Source organism: Amblyraja radiata, chromosome 6 (genome assembly GCF_010909765.2).
Source record: "Amblyraja radiata isolate CabotCenter1 chromosome 6, sAmbRad1.1.pri, whole genome shotgun sequence".
Lineage (NCBI taxonomy): Eukaryota > Metazoa > Chordata > Chondrichthyes > Rajiformes > Rajidae > Amblyraja > Amblyraja radiata.
In genome coordinates, this window is record NC_045961.1 from 96,375,359 (window position 1) to 96,390,320 (window position 14,962).

The 14,962-nt window shown below is 41.3% G+C and overlaps 1 protein-coding gene across 5 annotated transcripts in view; it reads right to left on the minus strand.

Moving 5' to 3' along the window:
• herc2 (HECT and RLD domain containing E3 ubiquitin protein ligase 2) overlaps positions 1-14,962 on the minus strand; it is a 188,683-nt gene that overhangs the window by 43,361 nt on the left and 130,360 nt on the right. For all 5 annotated transcript variants that reach the window (XM_033023263.1, XM_033023264.1, XM_033023265.1 and 2 more), the window contains exons 59-72: positions 13,403-13,546; positions 13,233-13,323; positions 11,057-11,234; positions 10,173-10,254; positions 9,911-10,082; positions 9,300-9,444; positions 8,647-8,872; positions 8,042-8,213; positions 5,389-5,575; positions 4,671-4,811; positions 4,071-4,262; positions 3,464-3,617; positions 1,548-1,655; positions 600-731 (exon numbers count right to left, since the gene is read on the minus strand). In XM_033023263.1, the coding sequence (XP_032879154.1) occupies positions 600-731; positions 1,548-1,655; positions 3,464-3,617; positions 4,071-4,262; positions 4,671-4,811; positions 5,389-5,575; positions 8,042-8,213; positions 8,647-8,872; positions 9,300-9,444; positions 9,911-10,082; positions 10,173-10,254; positions 11,057-11,234; positions 13,233-13,323; positions 13,403-13,546 (2,124 nt within the window). The remainder of the gene's footprint in view (positions 1-599; positions 732-1,547; positions 1,656-3,463; positions 3,618-4,070; positions 4,263-4,670; positions 4,812-5,388; positions 5,576-8,041; positions 8,214-8,646; positions 8,873-9,299; positions 9,445-9,910; positions 10,083-10,172; positions 10,255-11,056; positions 11,235-13,232; positions 13,324-13,402; positions 13,547-14,962) is intronic.

Here is a 14,962-nt window from a genome sequence, read left to right on the forward strand (position 1 = left end):
ATCATAAAAGGCAAAGCAGACATCTTTAGCTTAGTTTAGAGATACAGCACGGAAAAAGGCCCTTCGGACTGCCGACTCCGCGCCGACCAGCGATCCACATACACTAACACTATCCAACACATGAGGGACAATTTACATTTTACTGAAGCCAATTAATCTACAAACTCGTACGCCTTTGGGGTGTGGAAAATAACCGGAGCACCAGAGGACAACCCACACGTTCGGGGGGGGGGGGAAAGAACGTACAAACTCCTCAGACAGCACCCATAGTCAGGATCGAACCCGGGTCTCTGGAGCCTGGAGCTGTGAGGCAGCAACTCTACCACTGCGCCACCATGCCACCCAAGTATTCTGACACCGCCCAACAATCTCAGAGCATTTTTTATTAAAGTATGGAGGAAAAATAAAACATTGGTCCAGCAAAAACATTGGCTACAAGATATGGACATTTGGACCTTTCAAGGTGCATCACTGCTTTCAGTTCCTGTATATGTGTTCCAGTCTAATGGAATAAAATAATATGGCAGGTCTTGCTGCCAGGGTGCCTGTTTGCCTAATCTGTGCGCTTAATAATACAAAGATACACAAATACAAGTTACCTGCAGCAGGCATAATGGGGTACACTGTAAATCGCCACCCCCAGCCATTCACAGACCCATCACTGGTAAACTTCCACTTCAGCTCATCTCCAGGAATTCTCAGTTCACTGGACCAGTCTGACCATTCTCGACCTGTGTCAGCCAACATATCAGTGCATAACAAACATGCATAACCTGTTACACCACAATACCTAGTAACTTGGTGTGGGCCATGAGACTCATTGCCCTGCACAAAACAATTATGCACAAAAAAGTTGTGAAGCCAGTGGTTCACCATTTCTCTCTGTGCTGAAGTAACAATGATTAGCAAGGGTGTCACGAGTCGTGGGGAGAATGGGGTTGAGAGGGAAAGATAGATCAGTCATGATTGAATGACGGAGTGGACTTGATGGGCCGAATTCTGCTCCTAGAACTTATGAATGTAAGAACTTATAAATAACATAACTCTTTAACCAGATATTTATTTTCTTCTTTGTTCATAAAATGACCATAAGGTTTAAATTTACATACAGCCAAATAGCATAATTTAATTTTAGTCATTTTAAAATCCTAGGATTAAAAGGATGGTCTTAATTTACACCAAGTTAAGAAATAATCATTTTTTCATAGACTGGTGATTTCATTAAATGCCCTATTATTGATCAGTTGTACAAAATCTGTTTAATAGGTTAATTCCTCAATCTTTTCTCCACAGTAACTTACTTGAGGTTGCTTTAGAATGTACATGATCTGAAATCTCCGAATGATATTTTAATACAACCGTCAAAGTTCAGAAACAGCACAAATATATGCCCCAATAGTTGAAGCCCGAAAAAAACCCTTTAGGTCAATTGGAAAAGGAAAAAGGATTTTTGTGAATACAATCAATTTAATATTCCAGATTTAAAAATTAAGGCAAATTATCGCTCGTGACATGCAGATGAAAACAAGATGCAAAAAAGTTCATACCTGATCGAACAGAGACAATTCTGTTGGCACCGTCCATTATGGTTAGTGGGTCATGGCGACGCTCTGTGGAACACTGTCGGTCAAATTCCACTCGAAGGCCTTCGGAGCCTGAATAACCAAAATAAACCAAAATGAAAGTCATCTGCTTGCAAATCTACACTTCCTTTTCACATGTCACTTTTTTCCCCCATACCAAACCTGGAAAGGCGCCATAGGGCATGAGGACCCAGAATCAGTGTGTTCTACCCCAACACGGTCACATAAAGGTACAGTGCCCTCCATAATGTTTGGGACAAAGACCCATCATTTATTTATTTGCCTCTGTACTCCACAATTTTAGATTTATAATAGAAACATAACATGTGGTTAAAGTGCACATTGTCAGATTTTAATAAAGGCCATTTTTATACATTTTGGTTCCACCAGGTAGAAATTACAGCAGTGTTTATACATAGTCCCCCAATTTCAGGGCACAGTAATGTTTGGGACACAGCAATGTCATGTAAATGACAGTAGTCATGTTTAGTATTTTGTTGCATATCCTTTGCATGCAATGACTGCTTGAAGTCTGCGATTCATGGACATCACCAGTTGTGTCTTCTCTGGTGATGCTCTGCCAGGCCTGTATTGCAGCCGTCTTTAGCTCATGCTTGTTCTGGGGGCTAGTCCCCATTCATTTTTCTCTTCTGCATTTCAAAGGCATGCTCAATTGGGTTCAGATCGGGTGATTGACTTGGCCACTCAAGAATTTACCATTTTTCAGCTTTGAAAAACTCCTTTGTTGCTTTAGTAGGATGTTTAGGGTCATTGTCTTGCTGTAGAATGAACTGCCAACCAATGGGTTTTGAGGCATTTGTTTGAACTTGGGCAGATAGGATGTGTCTATACACTTCAGAATTCATTATGCTACTACCATCAGCAGTTGTATCATTAATGAAGATAAGTGAGCCAGTACCTTCAGCAGCCATACATGCCCAGGCCATAACACCTCCACCACTGTGTTTCACAGATGAGGTGGTATGCTTTGGATCTTAGGCAGTTCCTTCTCTCCTCCATACTTTGCTCTTGCCATCACTCTGATATAAGTTAATCTTCGTCTCATCTGTCCACAAGAACATTTTCCAAAACTGTGGTTGCTCTTTTAAGTACTTCTTGGTAAACTGTAACCTGGCCATCCTATTTTTGCAGCTAACCAGTGGTTTGCATCTTGCAGTGTAGCTTCTGTATTTCTTCTGCCGGCAGTGGACATTGACAAATCCACGCCTGACTTCTGAAGAGTGTTTCTGATCTGTCGGACAGATGTTTGGGGATTTTTCTTTATTATAGAGAGAATCTTTGTCATCAGCTGTGGAGGTCTTCCCTGGACTGCCAGTCCCTTTGCGATTAGTAAGCTCACCAGTGCTCTCTTTCTTCTTAATGATGTTCCAAACAGTTGATTTTGGTAAGCCTAATATTTGGCTGATGTCTCCAACAGTTTTATTCTTGTTTTTCGGTCTCATAATGGCTCATTTGACTTTTATTGGCACAACTTTGGCCCTCATGTTGATAAACAGCAATAAACGTTTTCAAATGTGATGGAAAGACTAGGTGCTGAGAGCTCTCTTATACCTGCATTAAGGCGGTATTTAAACACAAAGCAATTACAAATGCTTGTGAAGCCACGTGTCCCAAACATTAGGGTGCCCTGAAATTTGGGGGGGGGGGGGGGAGGGGACTGACTATGTATAAACACAGCTGTAATTTCTACATGGTGAAACCAAAATGTATAAAAATGGCCTTTAATAAAATCTGACAATGTGCACTTTAGTCACATGTGATTTTTTCTATCACAAATCTCAAATTGTGGAGCACAGAGGCAAATAAATAAATAAATGACGGGTCTTTCTCCCAAACATTATGGAGGGCACTGTAGGTACCTGGTATTTTGACTGTGCCAGTTGTAGATGTGTCATCAGTGTACGGGTGACTACTTTCCACTATCACAGGCTGAGGAGAATGGCGGCCACTTTGAGAATCCGATGCCACATCTTCTAATTCAGTCACACACAGCTCCAACAGCATGTCAGCAACCTGTGTACAGAAACGCAGTTCATAAGTTCTATGTGCAGAATTGGGCCGTTCGGTCCACTCTGCTATTCAATCATGGATGATCCATCTTCCCCCCTCAACCCCATTCTCCTGCCTTTGCCCCATAGCTCCTGACACCCTTACTAACCAAGAATCTGTCAATCTCCGCCTTGAAAATATCCATTGACTTGGCCTCCACAGCCGCCTGTGGCAATTAATTCCACAGATTCACCACCCTCTGACTTAAGAAATTCCAGTTTTAAATCTAATAATAAATACAGTATAGTAGCTCATAGCATTTGGGATAAACAATTTTTTAAAAAAAACATTTGACGAGCAAAGTAATCAAAAGACAACATTAAATTAAATAAACACCTTATTAAAAAAGTTAAAACAACCGTGAGAGAAAAATAAGATAGGCGAGTTTCTAGCGTTTCATGAAATGCTTATATTTACCTGTGGATAGGCAGTGCCCATTGCTGAAAGCACAGCAGACAAGACATCTTTGCCTTTCTCACCAGCACGGCTCGACACAGCCAACTTCAACAAATCAACCATCACTCGAGTGTCATCTGGTATCAGGAGACTTGTGAATTCATCCAAGTGCTGCGGTTCAGGACCTGATGATTTGGTCTGGTTTTCTGAATCCTTTAAGGAAAATGTTTCATTTATAGTCAAAAGGTTGAATCAAATCAATACGATGCATCTTTAAAATGTGAACATGTACAGTATACATATTTTGCCAGAAACAATTATGACCTCCTTTTACCATGAGATCAGTACCAGAGAACAAGATGCACATTGGTCAAAACCCAGCTTCATGGCTATTTGTCTGGCTACATGTGACCTAAGATACTGGGATAACCTGTCGAAGAACATTATGCCCTGGAGAAAAGAAATATCAAGACAGTTTCCTATTAAAGGAGACATGTCTAACCCCAAACAATTATCTGGTATTATCACATTAAGAGTCATGACAAAATCAACTGCCAATTTCCCACATCTTTCAATTTCCTATGCAAATTATTTTAAGCATACAGCTATTGCACAGATTACCTCTTTTGTTTTGGTCATGGTCTCTGCAATTATACTGGCAGCCCTCGGGTCATCAGTTACAGGAATGAATGGTCGAGCCGTTGCTGAAGTAGAGGGAGTCACTGCAGACGATGGCGTCAGCGCTTCTTCTGAAGGTGCAACCTTAAACATACAATTCAGTCTTTTAGAGATTTAAAATATCATACCTGAAAAACTGAGAACATTGTTATATGGTACTAAACAGTCCATCAAGTGCAGCACAAGACCTAAGTAGAGATGACAAATTAGAAGGATAGCCATGATCAATTGTTCAAGGTGAGGGAGCGCCAATGGCTGCATTATACAAACCTATTCATCCAAGTTTTTGGATTACTCATTCACTGCCAGTCAAAAAACAATTTGATGTTATGGTTTTCTCCTACTATGAGAACAAATGAGGTAAATAACCTCAAAGGCTTTTGGAGAAAGCAACAGATGACATTTTGACTTGGGTTCGAGCAATAAGTTTTTTCCCACTCCTCACAATAAATCAGCTGGAAAATCCAACTAAGTGTTTACCAACAGATTCGAACAAATGGAAAGCCAACTCCACTTATTACATTCAGGATTAAGCTCCAACATCAAATCCAATTCCATATTAAAAATATTAAAAATTTAAAAACTTATCCAGGTTTTCAAACATTACAAGAGTTGTATATAGCATTAAACGTTCACGCCACATTTGCATAAACATTCTCACCTCTCCTCTCCTGTCCTGCCAAGGATTTGGACTCACTCGGTCTTCCCTGTCACTTGCCACGTCCGAAGTGCACTCTCCAGCTGGACTTGTGGCTGTAGACGACTCAGCCGGCGGCACAGGAGATGTTGACGTGCATTCTACAGGTGCAATCATGCTGGCTGGCATCAGGGCTCCCACCAAGGCATCACTGTGGGGAAAAATTATTATTGGGTTTTTTTAAATCCCTGTGAAAAGTGGAAAATGATTGTCTTGCAATTCTGAAACTTGGGTGATCCAAAATGTAAACAAAATTTGGCCAATCATTAAAAAAAAATTCCAAGAAGGAATAACTATTTTAATAGAGAATTAAACTGCGGATGCTGGAATCTTGATCAAAAATAGTCTGAAGAAGTGTTCCACGCGAAACATCCAGAGATGCTACCTCACCTGCTGAGTTACTCCAGCACTTTGTTTTATTAGTTAAATAGGTATGATAGTGAAACAGTATTGAATTAACAGCTTAAGTTAACTACAATGCACAAACAATATACATTCTTTCAAGGTAAAAAGAGAAAAATCACCAGTACTGAAAATCTGAAAAAACGATGTTGCAAAAAGACAGAAGTTTGGTCAACATGTTGGATAAATGTAGACACAAGAGTTGCTGCAATCTGGAGCAACAAACATCCGACTGCAGGAACTCAGTGGGTCGAGCAGTATCTTGGTAGGTAAAGGCATTGTTGACCTTTCAGGTTGAAACCTTGCATCAAGACTGAGAATGGAAAGAAAAGATAGACCACTGCATAGAGGAGACAGGGAGGGGTAAGTCAGGAACTAGATGGTGGATAAATGCTCAGATAACTGATGGTGGATGGCTCTGTTGTCAGCCTCACTAATAAACACATAATTCAAAAGATAGAATATAGACACAAAACGCTGGAGTAACTTAGCGGGACAGGCAGAATTTCTAGAGAGAAGGAATGGGTGACGTTTCGGGTCGAGACCCTTCTTCGTTGTTCATACATTAGTGACAATTTTTCAAAACTCTTTAGATTCTGGAGTAGTTCCTGAGGATTGGAGGGTAGCTAATGTAACCCCACTTTTTAAAAAGGGAGGGAGAGAGAAAACGGGGAATTACCGACCAGTTAGTCTAACGTCGGTAGTGGGGAAACTGCTAGAATCAGGTATTAAAGATGGGATAGCAGCACATTTGGAAAGTGGTGAAATCATTGGACAAAGTCAGCATGGATTTATAAAAGTTAAATCATGTCTGACGAATCTTATAGAATTTTTCGAGGATGTAACTAATAGAGTGGATAAGGGAGAACCAGTGGATGTGTTATATCTGGACTTTCAGAAGGCTTTCGACAAGGTCCCACATAAGAGATTAGTATACAAACTTAAAGCACACGGTATTGGGGGTTCAGTATTGATGTGGATAGAGAACTGGCTGGCAGACAGGAAGCAAAGAGTAGGAGTAAACGGGTCCTTTTCACAATGGCAGGCAGTGACTAGTGGGGTACCGCAAGGCTCAGTGCTGGGACCCCAGCTATTTACGATATATATTAATGATTTGGATAAGGGAATTGAATGCAACATCTCCAAGTTTGCGGATGACACGAAGCTGGGGGGCAGTGTTAGCTGTGAGGAGGATGCTAGGAGGCTGCAAGGTGACTTGGATAGGCTGGGTGAGTGGGCAAATGCATGGCAGATGCAGTATAATGTGGATAAATGTGAGGCTATCCACTTTGGTGGCAAAAACAGGAAAGTAGACTATTATCTGAATGGTGGCCAATTAGGAAAAGGGGAGATGCAACGAGACCTGGGTGTCATGGTACACCAGTCATTAAAGGTAGGCATGCAGGTGCAGCAGGCAGTGAAGAAAGCAAATGGTATGTTAGCATTCATAGCAAAAGGATTTGAGTATAGGAGCAGGGAGGTTCTACTGCAGTTGTACAGGGTCTTCGTGAGACCACACCTGGAGTATTGCGTACAGTTTTGGTCTCCTAATCTGAGGAAAGACATTCTTGCCATAGAGGGAGTACAGAGAAGGTTCACCAGACTGATTCCTGGGATGTCAGGACTTTCATATGAAGAAAGACTGGATAGACTCGGTTTGTACTCGCTAGAATTTAGAAGACTGAGGGGGGATCTTATAGAAACTTACAAAATTCTTAAGGGGTTGGACAGGCTGGATGCAGGAAGATTGTTCCCGATGTTGGGGAAGTCCAGGACAAGGGGTCACAGTTTGAGGATAGAAGGGGGAAATCTTTTAGGATCGAGATGAGGAAAACATTTTTCACACAGAGAGTGGTGAATCTGTGGAATTCTCTGCCACAGAAGGTAGTTGAGGCCAGTTCATTGGCTATATTTAAGAGGGAGTTAGATGTGGCCCTTGTGGCTAAATGGATCAGGGGGTATGGAGACAAGGCAAGTACAGGATACTGAGTTGGATGATCAGCCATGATCATATTGAATGGCGGTGCAGGCTCGAAGGGCCGAATGGCCTACTCCTGCACCTATTTTCTATATTCTATCCCTGTTCACTGCAATACATTAGACATCCACACAGAGGAAAAGTCAATACCATTACTGAGCAGCATAATCAACAATCTCCAGAAACCTATACAGAGGGCCAGGAACTCACTCCAGATGTCCAGATGTGAGGTCTTACCGAGAATACATGATCTGCAGAGCTGTCAGCACATGGGACAATGCTTGCTGCTTGGCATGATTTCCATCCAACGAGAGGAGAATCTTCGCAAGTGAGGGCCGATTAGGTTTGGTGTTGTTCAAGCCATTAATTTTGTTGCTGATGGTGGTGGAATCCATGTCTGACTGAACACCTACATGGAATAAACAAGAGGAGTAAACGACCACTTTCTCCAAAACTAATATTCACTCTTTAGATTAATTTAGAGGCACACTCAGCACAAGGTCACGATAAATGTGTTTCATTGCTTCCTACATAAAACATTAACATACATGTACAAAACTAATTTCTTGCAAATCGGCAAAAGCCAAAGTGAACTATTTAATACACAATGAATTTCTTCTCTGCTCCCACCTAAGAAACGTAAAATTATATTTAAAGACGGTAAATAATACTCTTAAAATAGTTTAAAACAGATAATAAAAACACAAGTGCTCCATGTACAAATGACATTTATCCATTTGTACTTTTAATTCAGACACATCACATTTATGGACTATATTTTAACATGCAATTCAGAAATCCATAACACGTAACAAACTTAAAAGCCATGATTAAATTGTTACCCAAGTATGAAGCGCCTAAAGGATCTCTGGCAGTTTGGAACAGGACTGGTTCGTGCACTGAAGGTGTTGCCACATCCACTGTTGTCCAGGCTACACTGTGCGAAGAACCACAAGCAACCCGAGTGATCTTTTGTCCCTCAAGACCCTGCACAAGGGTAGGTTTCCTATTGACGGTTGTGGTTCCATTTCCTTGCTGGCCATGATCATTATCACCCCAAGCATAAACCTAGAAATGTTACATCAGGGAGAAAACAAATGTTGGATTTAAAGCTAAGAATTTGGAACATAGACCTGTGGAAAAGTTAACTTGCTCTACATTTTGGTGAACGATGAACATCTTTTAAAAGACTGAAATCTTTCTATTTATCTACCATAAACTTTAGCAGAATGGACACACAATGTTCCAAGTGAAATATGACAGATATGCCGACATAATTTAATGATTTGACGTTGCACTAATTTTGGTCAACTAGAAAAATGGTAAATAAAAATTACATAAAGATCAAGTCGCGAATTTGAAATGAATAATTTTCTAAGTTGGTTAATTTAACATTTTTGTTGAAAAAGTATAAACCTATATCTCCTCTCCTAGCTGAAATCTGTGCTGCGTCCATACCAAATTCTCACTCGTTATAGAAATATTGCTTACTTACTTGGCCTGTATCAGAGACAGCAAGGCAGTGCAATGCACCAACAGCCACGTGAATAATCTTTCTCCCACGAAGACCTTCCACCACCTGTGGTTTCCGCACATGAACATCAGTTCCATGGCCTAGTCTGAAGTAATCTCCTTTGCCCCTGCACAGAAGAAAAGTTAATCAATGAAAATAGTTTCATAGTGTAGAGTCACACAGCATGAAACAGGCCCTTTGGCTCAACTTGCCCACCCCAACCAAAATGCCACAACCACACTATTTCCACCTGCCCATGTTTGGCCCTTACCCCCTTTAAGCCTTTCCTATCCATGTACCTGTCCAAATAGCTGTTAAATGTTATGGTACCTGCCTGAACTACCTCCCCAGGCCCCTTATTCCATATACCCACCACCCTGTGTGTGAAAACATTACCCCTCAAGCTTCTATTAAATCTAACCCATCTTAAACTTTTGTCCTCTGGTTCTTGAGTCTGCTACGCTGGGTAATAGTTTCTGTGCATTCACCGTACATATCATGTACAATACTCTCCACACCACAGACAGAAGTATTAAGCCTGCCTAACATGACAAACATTTACAACACAATGTCCTTATTAAACCTAAACATACCATGTCCACACCACGCCAGACTTTGTAAGCGCCAGAGAGAACTGGGCACCGCACTCAATTTGGCAAACCCCTTGGCCATTCAGTCTTTCGATGTTTTGTGGAACGTTGCAGCCTTCACTTCCTCCACGTCCCAGTTTCCCGAAATCACCATCTCCCCATGAAAATACCAGACCTAAAGCATTTAACAAGAACAGTTGTTGGAAAGAAAGTGACGGATTTGGTAGATATAAACATTGCAAATTAGCAGGAAATTCTTCTTTACCTTCATCAGTCAGCGCTAGTGTCTGTGCATCCCGACTCCCACATGCTACCTGAATGACTCTCTGCCCCAGAAGAAATTTCACCTGCAAAATGCAAACCACTGCTTAATTTCTACATCACAGCAGAACTGGATCTTATGTACAAAAATATAAACATTCTGAACAAAGGTATCAATATATTCAGTCACAGATAAATAAAAGCAAGGGTGGCACAACGATAGAGTCGCTGCTTTACAGCGCAAGAGATCCAGGTTCAATCCTGACCATGGGGGCTGTCTGTACGGAGATTGTACGTTCTACCTGTGACCTTGCGGGTTTTTTGTAAATTTTGTAAAGACCCTGTGGGCTTCTGTAACTTGTCCCGAGTGTGTAGGATAGAGCTAGTGTACAAGTGATCATTGATCAGCGTGGACTCGGTGGGCCAAAGGGCCTGTTTCCACACTGTATCTAAATAATGACTTAAGAATAGTCAGCACTCTGTGGAAAGAATGAACAATCATCCAAGGTCTGTTCTTAAAAATCATGTTTTCAGCCAACACAAATTGTGGTAAGTTCGCAAGACCAGAGGATAAAGGAGCAGAATTAGGCCATTGGACCGATCAAGCCTACTCCGCCATTCAATATGGCTGATCTATTTTTCCCTCTCAACCACATTCTCGTGCCTTCAATCCGCAACCTTTGATGCCCCTACTAATCAAGAAGGTCAGTAAATAGGGTTTGCAAAACAGAGGGGGGGAAAAAAAACTAACTTTGATTCCTCAGTATTGCTTACCATATTGCGACAAGTGATAATTTCAAAATGTTTTTCTCCACAGAAGCGCAAATTTATGAACAAAGAATGAAAGATGGACAGAAACGTTTACGACAGCGTAAAATAAGTAATTACCGATTTTGGTCTCAGCTGTGTTGTGTTGTCCCCATGTCCCAGTCTGCCATACTCGCCAAGGCCCCATGAGTACAGCTCACCACTGGAAGTTATAGCAGCACTGTGAGAGCTCCCACAAGCAATATCTCGTATGCGCTTGGTTTTTAATGCCTCAATCAGTCTTGGTTTATCACAATTCCTGAAAATAAATACATACTTTTAGAAAAAGCGCAAACGTTCTTTCAAAGTATTGTCACAACGCACATGGAGTTCAATTCTGTTAAAATCACAGCATTTACTACATAAATACCTTTATATCCGAGTATTATATGCAAACCAATGGTGCATTCACAAAGCTTAGCAGAGCAAACCGAGTTCCTTGATCACAGCAAATTTCAAGTGAAAATCAAGGGATAAGAGCCACTGCCTCACAGACACCCAGACTGATGCTGACATCAGCTGCTGTTTGTGTGTAGTATGGATGTTTTCTGAGACCACATGGGTCTCATCCAGGTGCTCCAGTTTCCTCCCACGTCCCAAAGAGGTGCAGATTTGTTGGTTAATTGGCCTCTGTAAATGGCCCTGAGTGTGTAGGGAATGATTGTGAAAGTGATAACACATAACTTGTGCGAACGAGTGATCGATAGTCAGTGTGGTCTCGGCGGACCAGAGTGCCCGTTTCTATGTTCTATCTCTCAACTAAACATAAGCTGTCTCCCTCCTTCCAGCTCCACCTTCAACTTGTGCCCTTGACTAAGTTCCACCTTCAACTGGTGCCCACGCCTAATTTCCTCACATTCCTCCAAAGTGAAGAATAAATCTCAGATATAAATATTTTGAAATCTCTCTGCACAGAACCTTGAACATTTAGTGGCTGGGACTGATAGTGAAACGGTGGGGAAAAGGGATCTGGTATGATGACAGTCTTGAGATAGAAGATCAGCCACAGAAAAGAATGGCAAAAACTATTTAAAAGCATGTAAATTTTCTAGTTACAGTATATTTCTTACCCACAGATTTTGCATGGGAAACAGACAGAAACTTGACAAAAAATATATACTTTAAAATGTAAAGACTAATTTAAATCTACAACAAATAGCTTGCCACCACAAACAAATAGTCACACACTTATAATAAAAAGGCATGGAAAAGGACATGCTGGAATATAATCTAGTGATTTAAAATTTTAAGAAGAGTACTAAAATCTAAGAAAAAAGTATCAAGTGGACACAAAGTGCTGGAGTTACTCGGTAGGCCAGACAGCCTCTCTGGAGAACATGGATAGGTGACGTTTCGGGTCGTGACCCTTCTTCAGATTCTGAAGTCCGAAGAAGGAACTCGACCTGAAAAATCACCGATCCATGTTCTACAGAGATGCTGCCTGACCTGTGTAGGAAAGAACTGCAGATGCTGGTTTAAAACGAAGATAGGCACAAACTGCTGGAGTAACTCAGCAGGACAGGCAGCATCTCTGGTGAGAAGGAATGGTTGACGTTTCAGGTCGAGACTGATGGGTCATCAGTCTGAAAAAGGGTCTCGACCAAAATTGTCACACATTGCTTCTCTCCAGAGATGCTGCCTGTCACGCTGAGTTACTCCAGAATTTTGTGTCCATGTTGCCTGACCTGCTGAGTTACTCCAGCATTGTGTCCTTTTATGTGTGAACCAGCATCTGCATTTCCTTGTTTCTACAAAACATATCAAGTGTTATGTTATTGCAGAAAGATTATTTAGTAACCTCTTAATGCTCCAATCTTTTATAAATAGTCAGAGCGTGGAAATAGGCCCTTCGGCCCAACTTGCCCACACCAGCCAACATGTCCCAGTTACACTTGTCCCACTTGCCCACATTTTGTCCATATCCCTCCAAACCTGTCCGATCCACCAGTCCTGTCTAACTGGGCAAGAATGTGCATCAACCCGATCTATTCCTCTCATGATTTTATACACCTCTATAAGATCACCCCTCATCCTCTTGAGCTACAATCGAGTCCCAGCCAACTCAAACTCTCCATCTCGCTCAGACCCTCTTGTCCTGGCAACATCCTCATAAATCTTTTCTGTACCCTTCCCAGCTTGACAACAACTTTCCTGCAACATTAGGCCCAGAACTGAACATGGGGAGAAACAAGAAGGATGGGGAGACGGGGGGTCATTTCATAAAATAGCAGAGAGAGGAAAATAGTCATATTTTTACATTCTGCTGAAGTGTCCAAGCTTTCCATCGTCTCCTTCACCCCAGGAAAATACCTTTCCATCAACAGTTAAAGCCATTGCATGACGTCCACCTGCAATGCAGAGTAACATTAGATATATTTAAAGATAAATTATTGCATAATGCTTTAAAAATAAATTTAAAGCAGGTACCCGAATGCACAGCTACTTTCTTCACAACGTAGTTGCTAAGGGCCGATATCTGTCGAGGAATTGGTATTGTTCCACTAGATATTCCAAGTCCGAGGCGCCCATTTGTGGCTTCTCCACAGGCATAGACTTTACCTTCAGCAGTAACTGCAAGGCAAAAGTTGAAAAGTGAGCAATGATTACACTCCTTTTGTTGAAGCATAAAATTAGACGTTATGACGTTTCTTTTTAAGGGATAACCATACAGAATGAGAAGAAACATAGAAAATAGGTGCAGAAGTAGGCCATTCGTCCCTTCGAGTCAGCACCACCATTCATTATGATCATGGATGATCATCCAAAATTAGTACCCCGTTCCTGCTTTCTCCCCATATCCCTTGATTTCGTTAGCCCGAAGAGCTATATCTAACATCTAGTGAATTGGCCTCCACAGCCCTCTGTGGCAGAGAATTCCACAGCAATGACTAATATTATGATCCATTTTAAATTACAAACATGCTATGGAAATTATGTATTGTTTCAAATTTCATCTTTATCCAAAAGATTAAGGAGTTGGTGAAAAAGAGAAATGCACTCTTTAAACATTTTGTTCTTCTTAATAAATGCATTGGTACATTGTGATACGGTACCAAATAGATGAAGGACCACAATTGATCAATGTCATGTAGATAAGTTAACTGAACAAATGGATAGAAACAGAAATACAGTTACATCAATCATTCATGCCTGTGCCAGCTGGTCTCTCCATAAATCTGCTACTTTCTTCCTTATATGTGGTCCATGTGCACCACCGACAGAGTGAGAAAGTTGTCCATCAGTTTCCTATTAAATTCTTCCCTTCTCACCTTACACCTATGCCCTCTAAATTTTAATTCCTCTACTCTGGGGGAAAAAAGACTATGTCATAAGAATGTGTAGGAAAAGGTAGTGGGACTCTTGTTAGAATATAGACATTGCCTAGCACTGTTACGTGGCACTTAGCGGCCCACGCATGAATGTGGTCTACATTTTACTCTTTGCAACATGATGTACTTTATTTCAAGAGCAGTTGTGAAAAGGGGTGAACATAGTAATCATCAGAACATTGGCATTCAGATGTACCAGCCAGAGGATCTGGGGTGGCGGAGGAACTGAAGGAGATTCACATTCGGCAGGAAATGGTGTTGGGTAGACCGATGGCACTGAAGGCTGATCAGTGCAACAACCAGGTTCAGGAATAGCTACTTCCCCACAGCCTTCAGGCTATTAAACCTGGCTTGGCCAAAACTCTGATCATTAATAACCCATTATCTGTTATTTGCACTTAATCAGTCTATTTATTCATGTGTGTATATATTTATACAACGGTATATGGACACACTGATCTGTTTTGTAGTAAATGCCTACTATGTTCTGTGTGCTGAAGCAAAGCAAGAATGTCATTGTCCTATCAGGGATACATGACAATAAACTCACTTGAACTTGAACTTAAATCTCCAGGGCCTGATGGTCTGCATCCCAGGGTACTTAAGGAAGTGGCTCTAGAAATCGTGGACACATTGGTGATCATTTTCCAATGTTCAA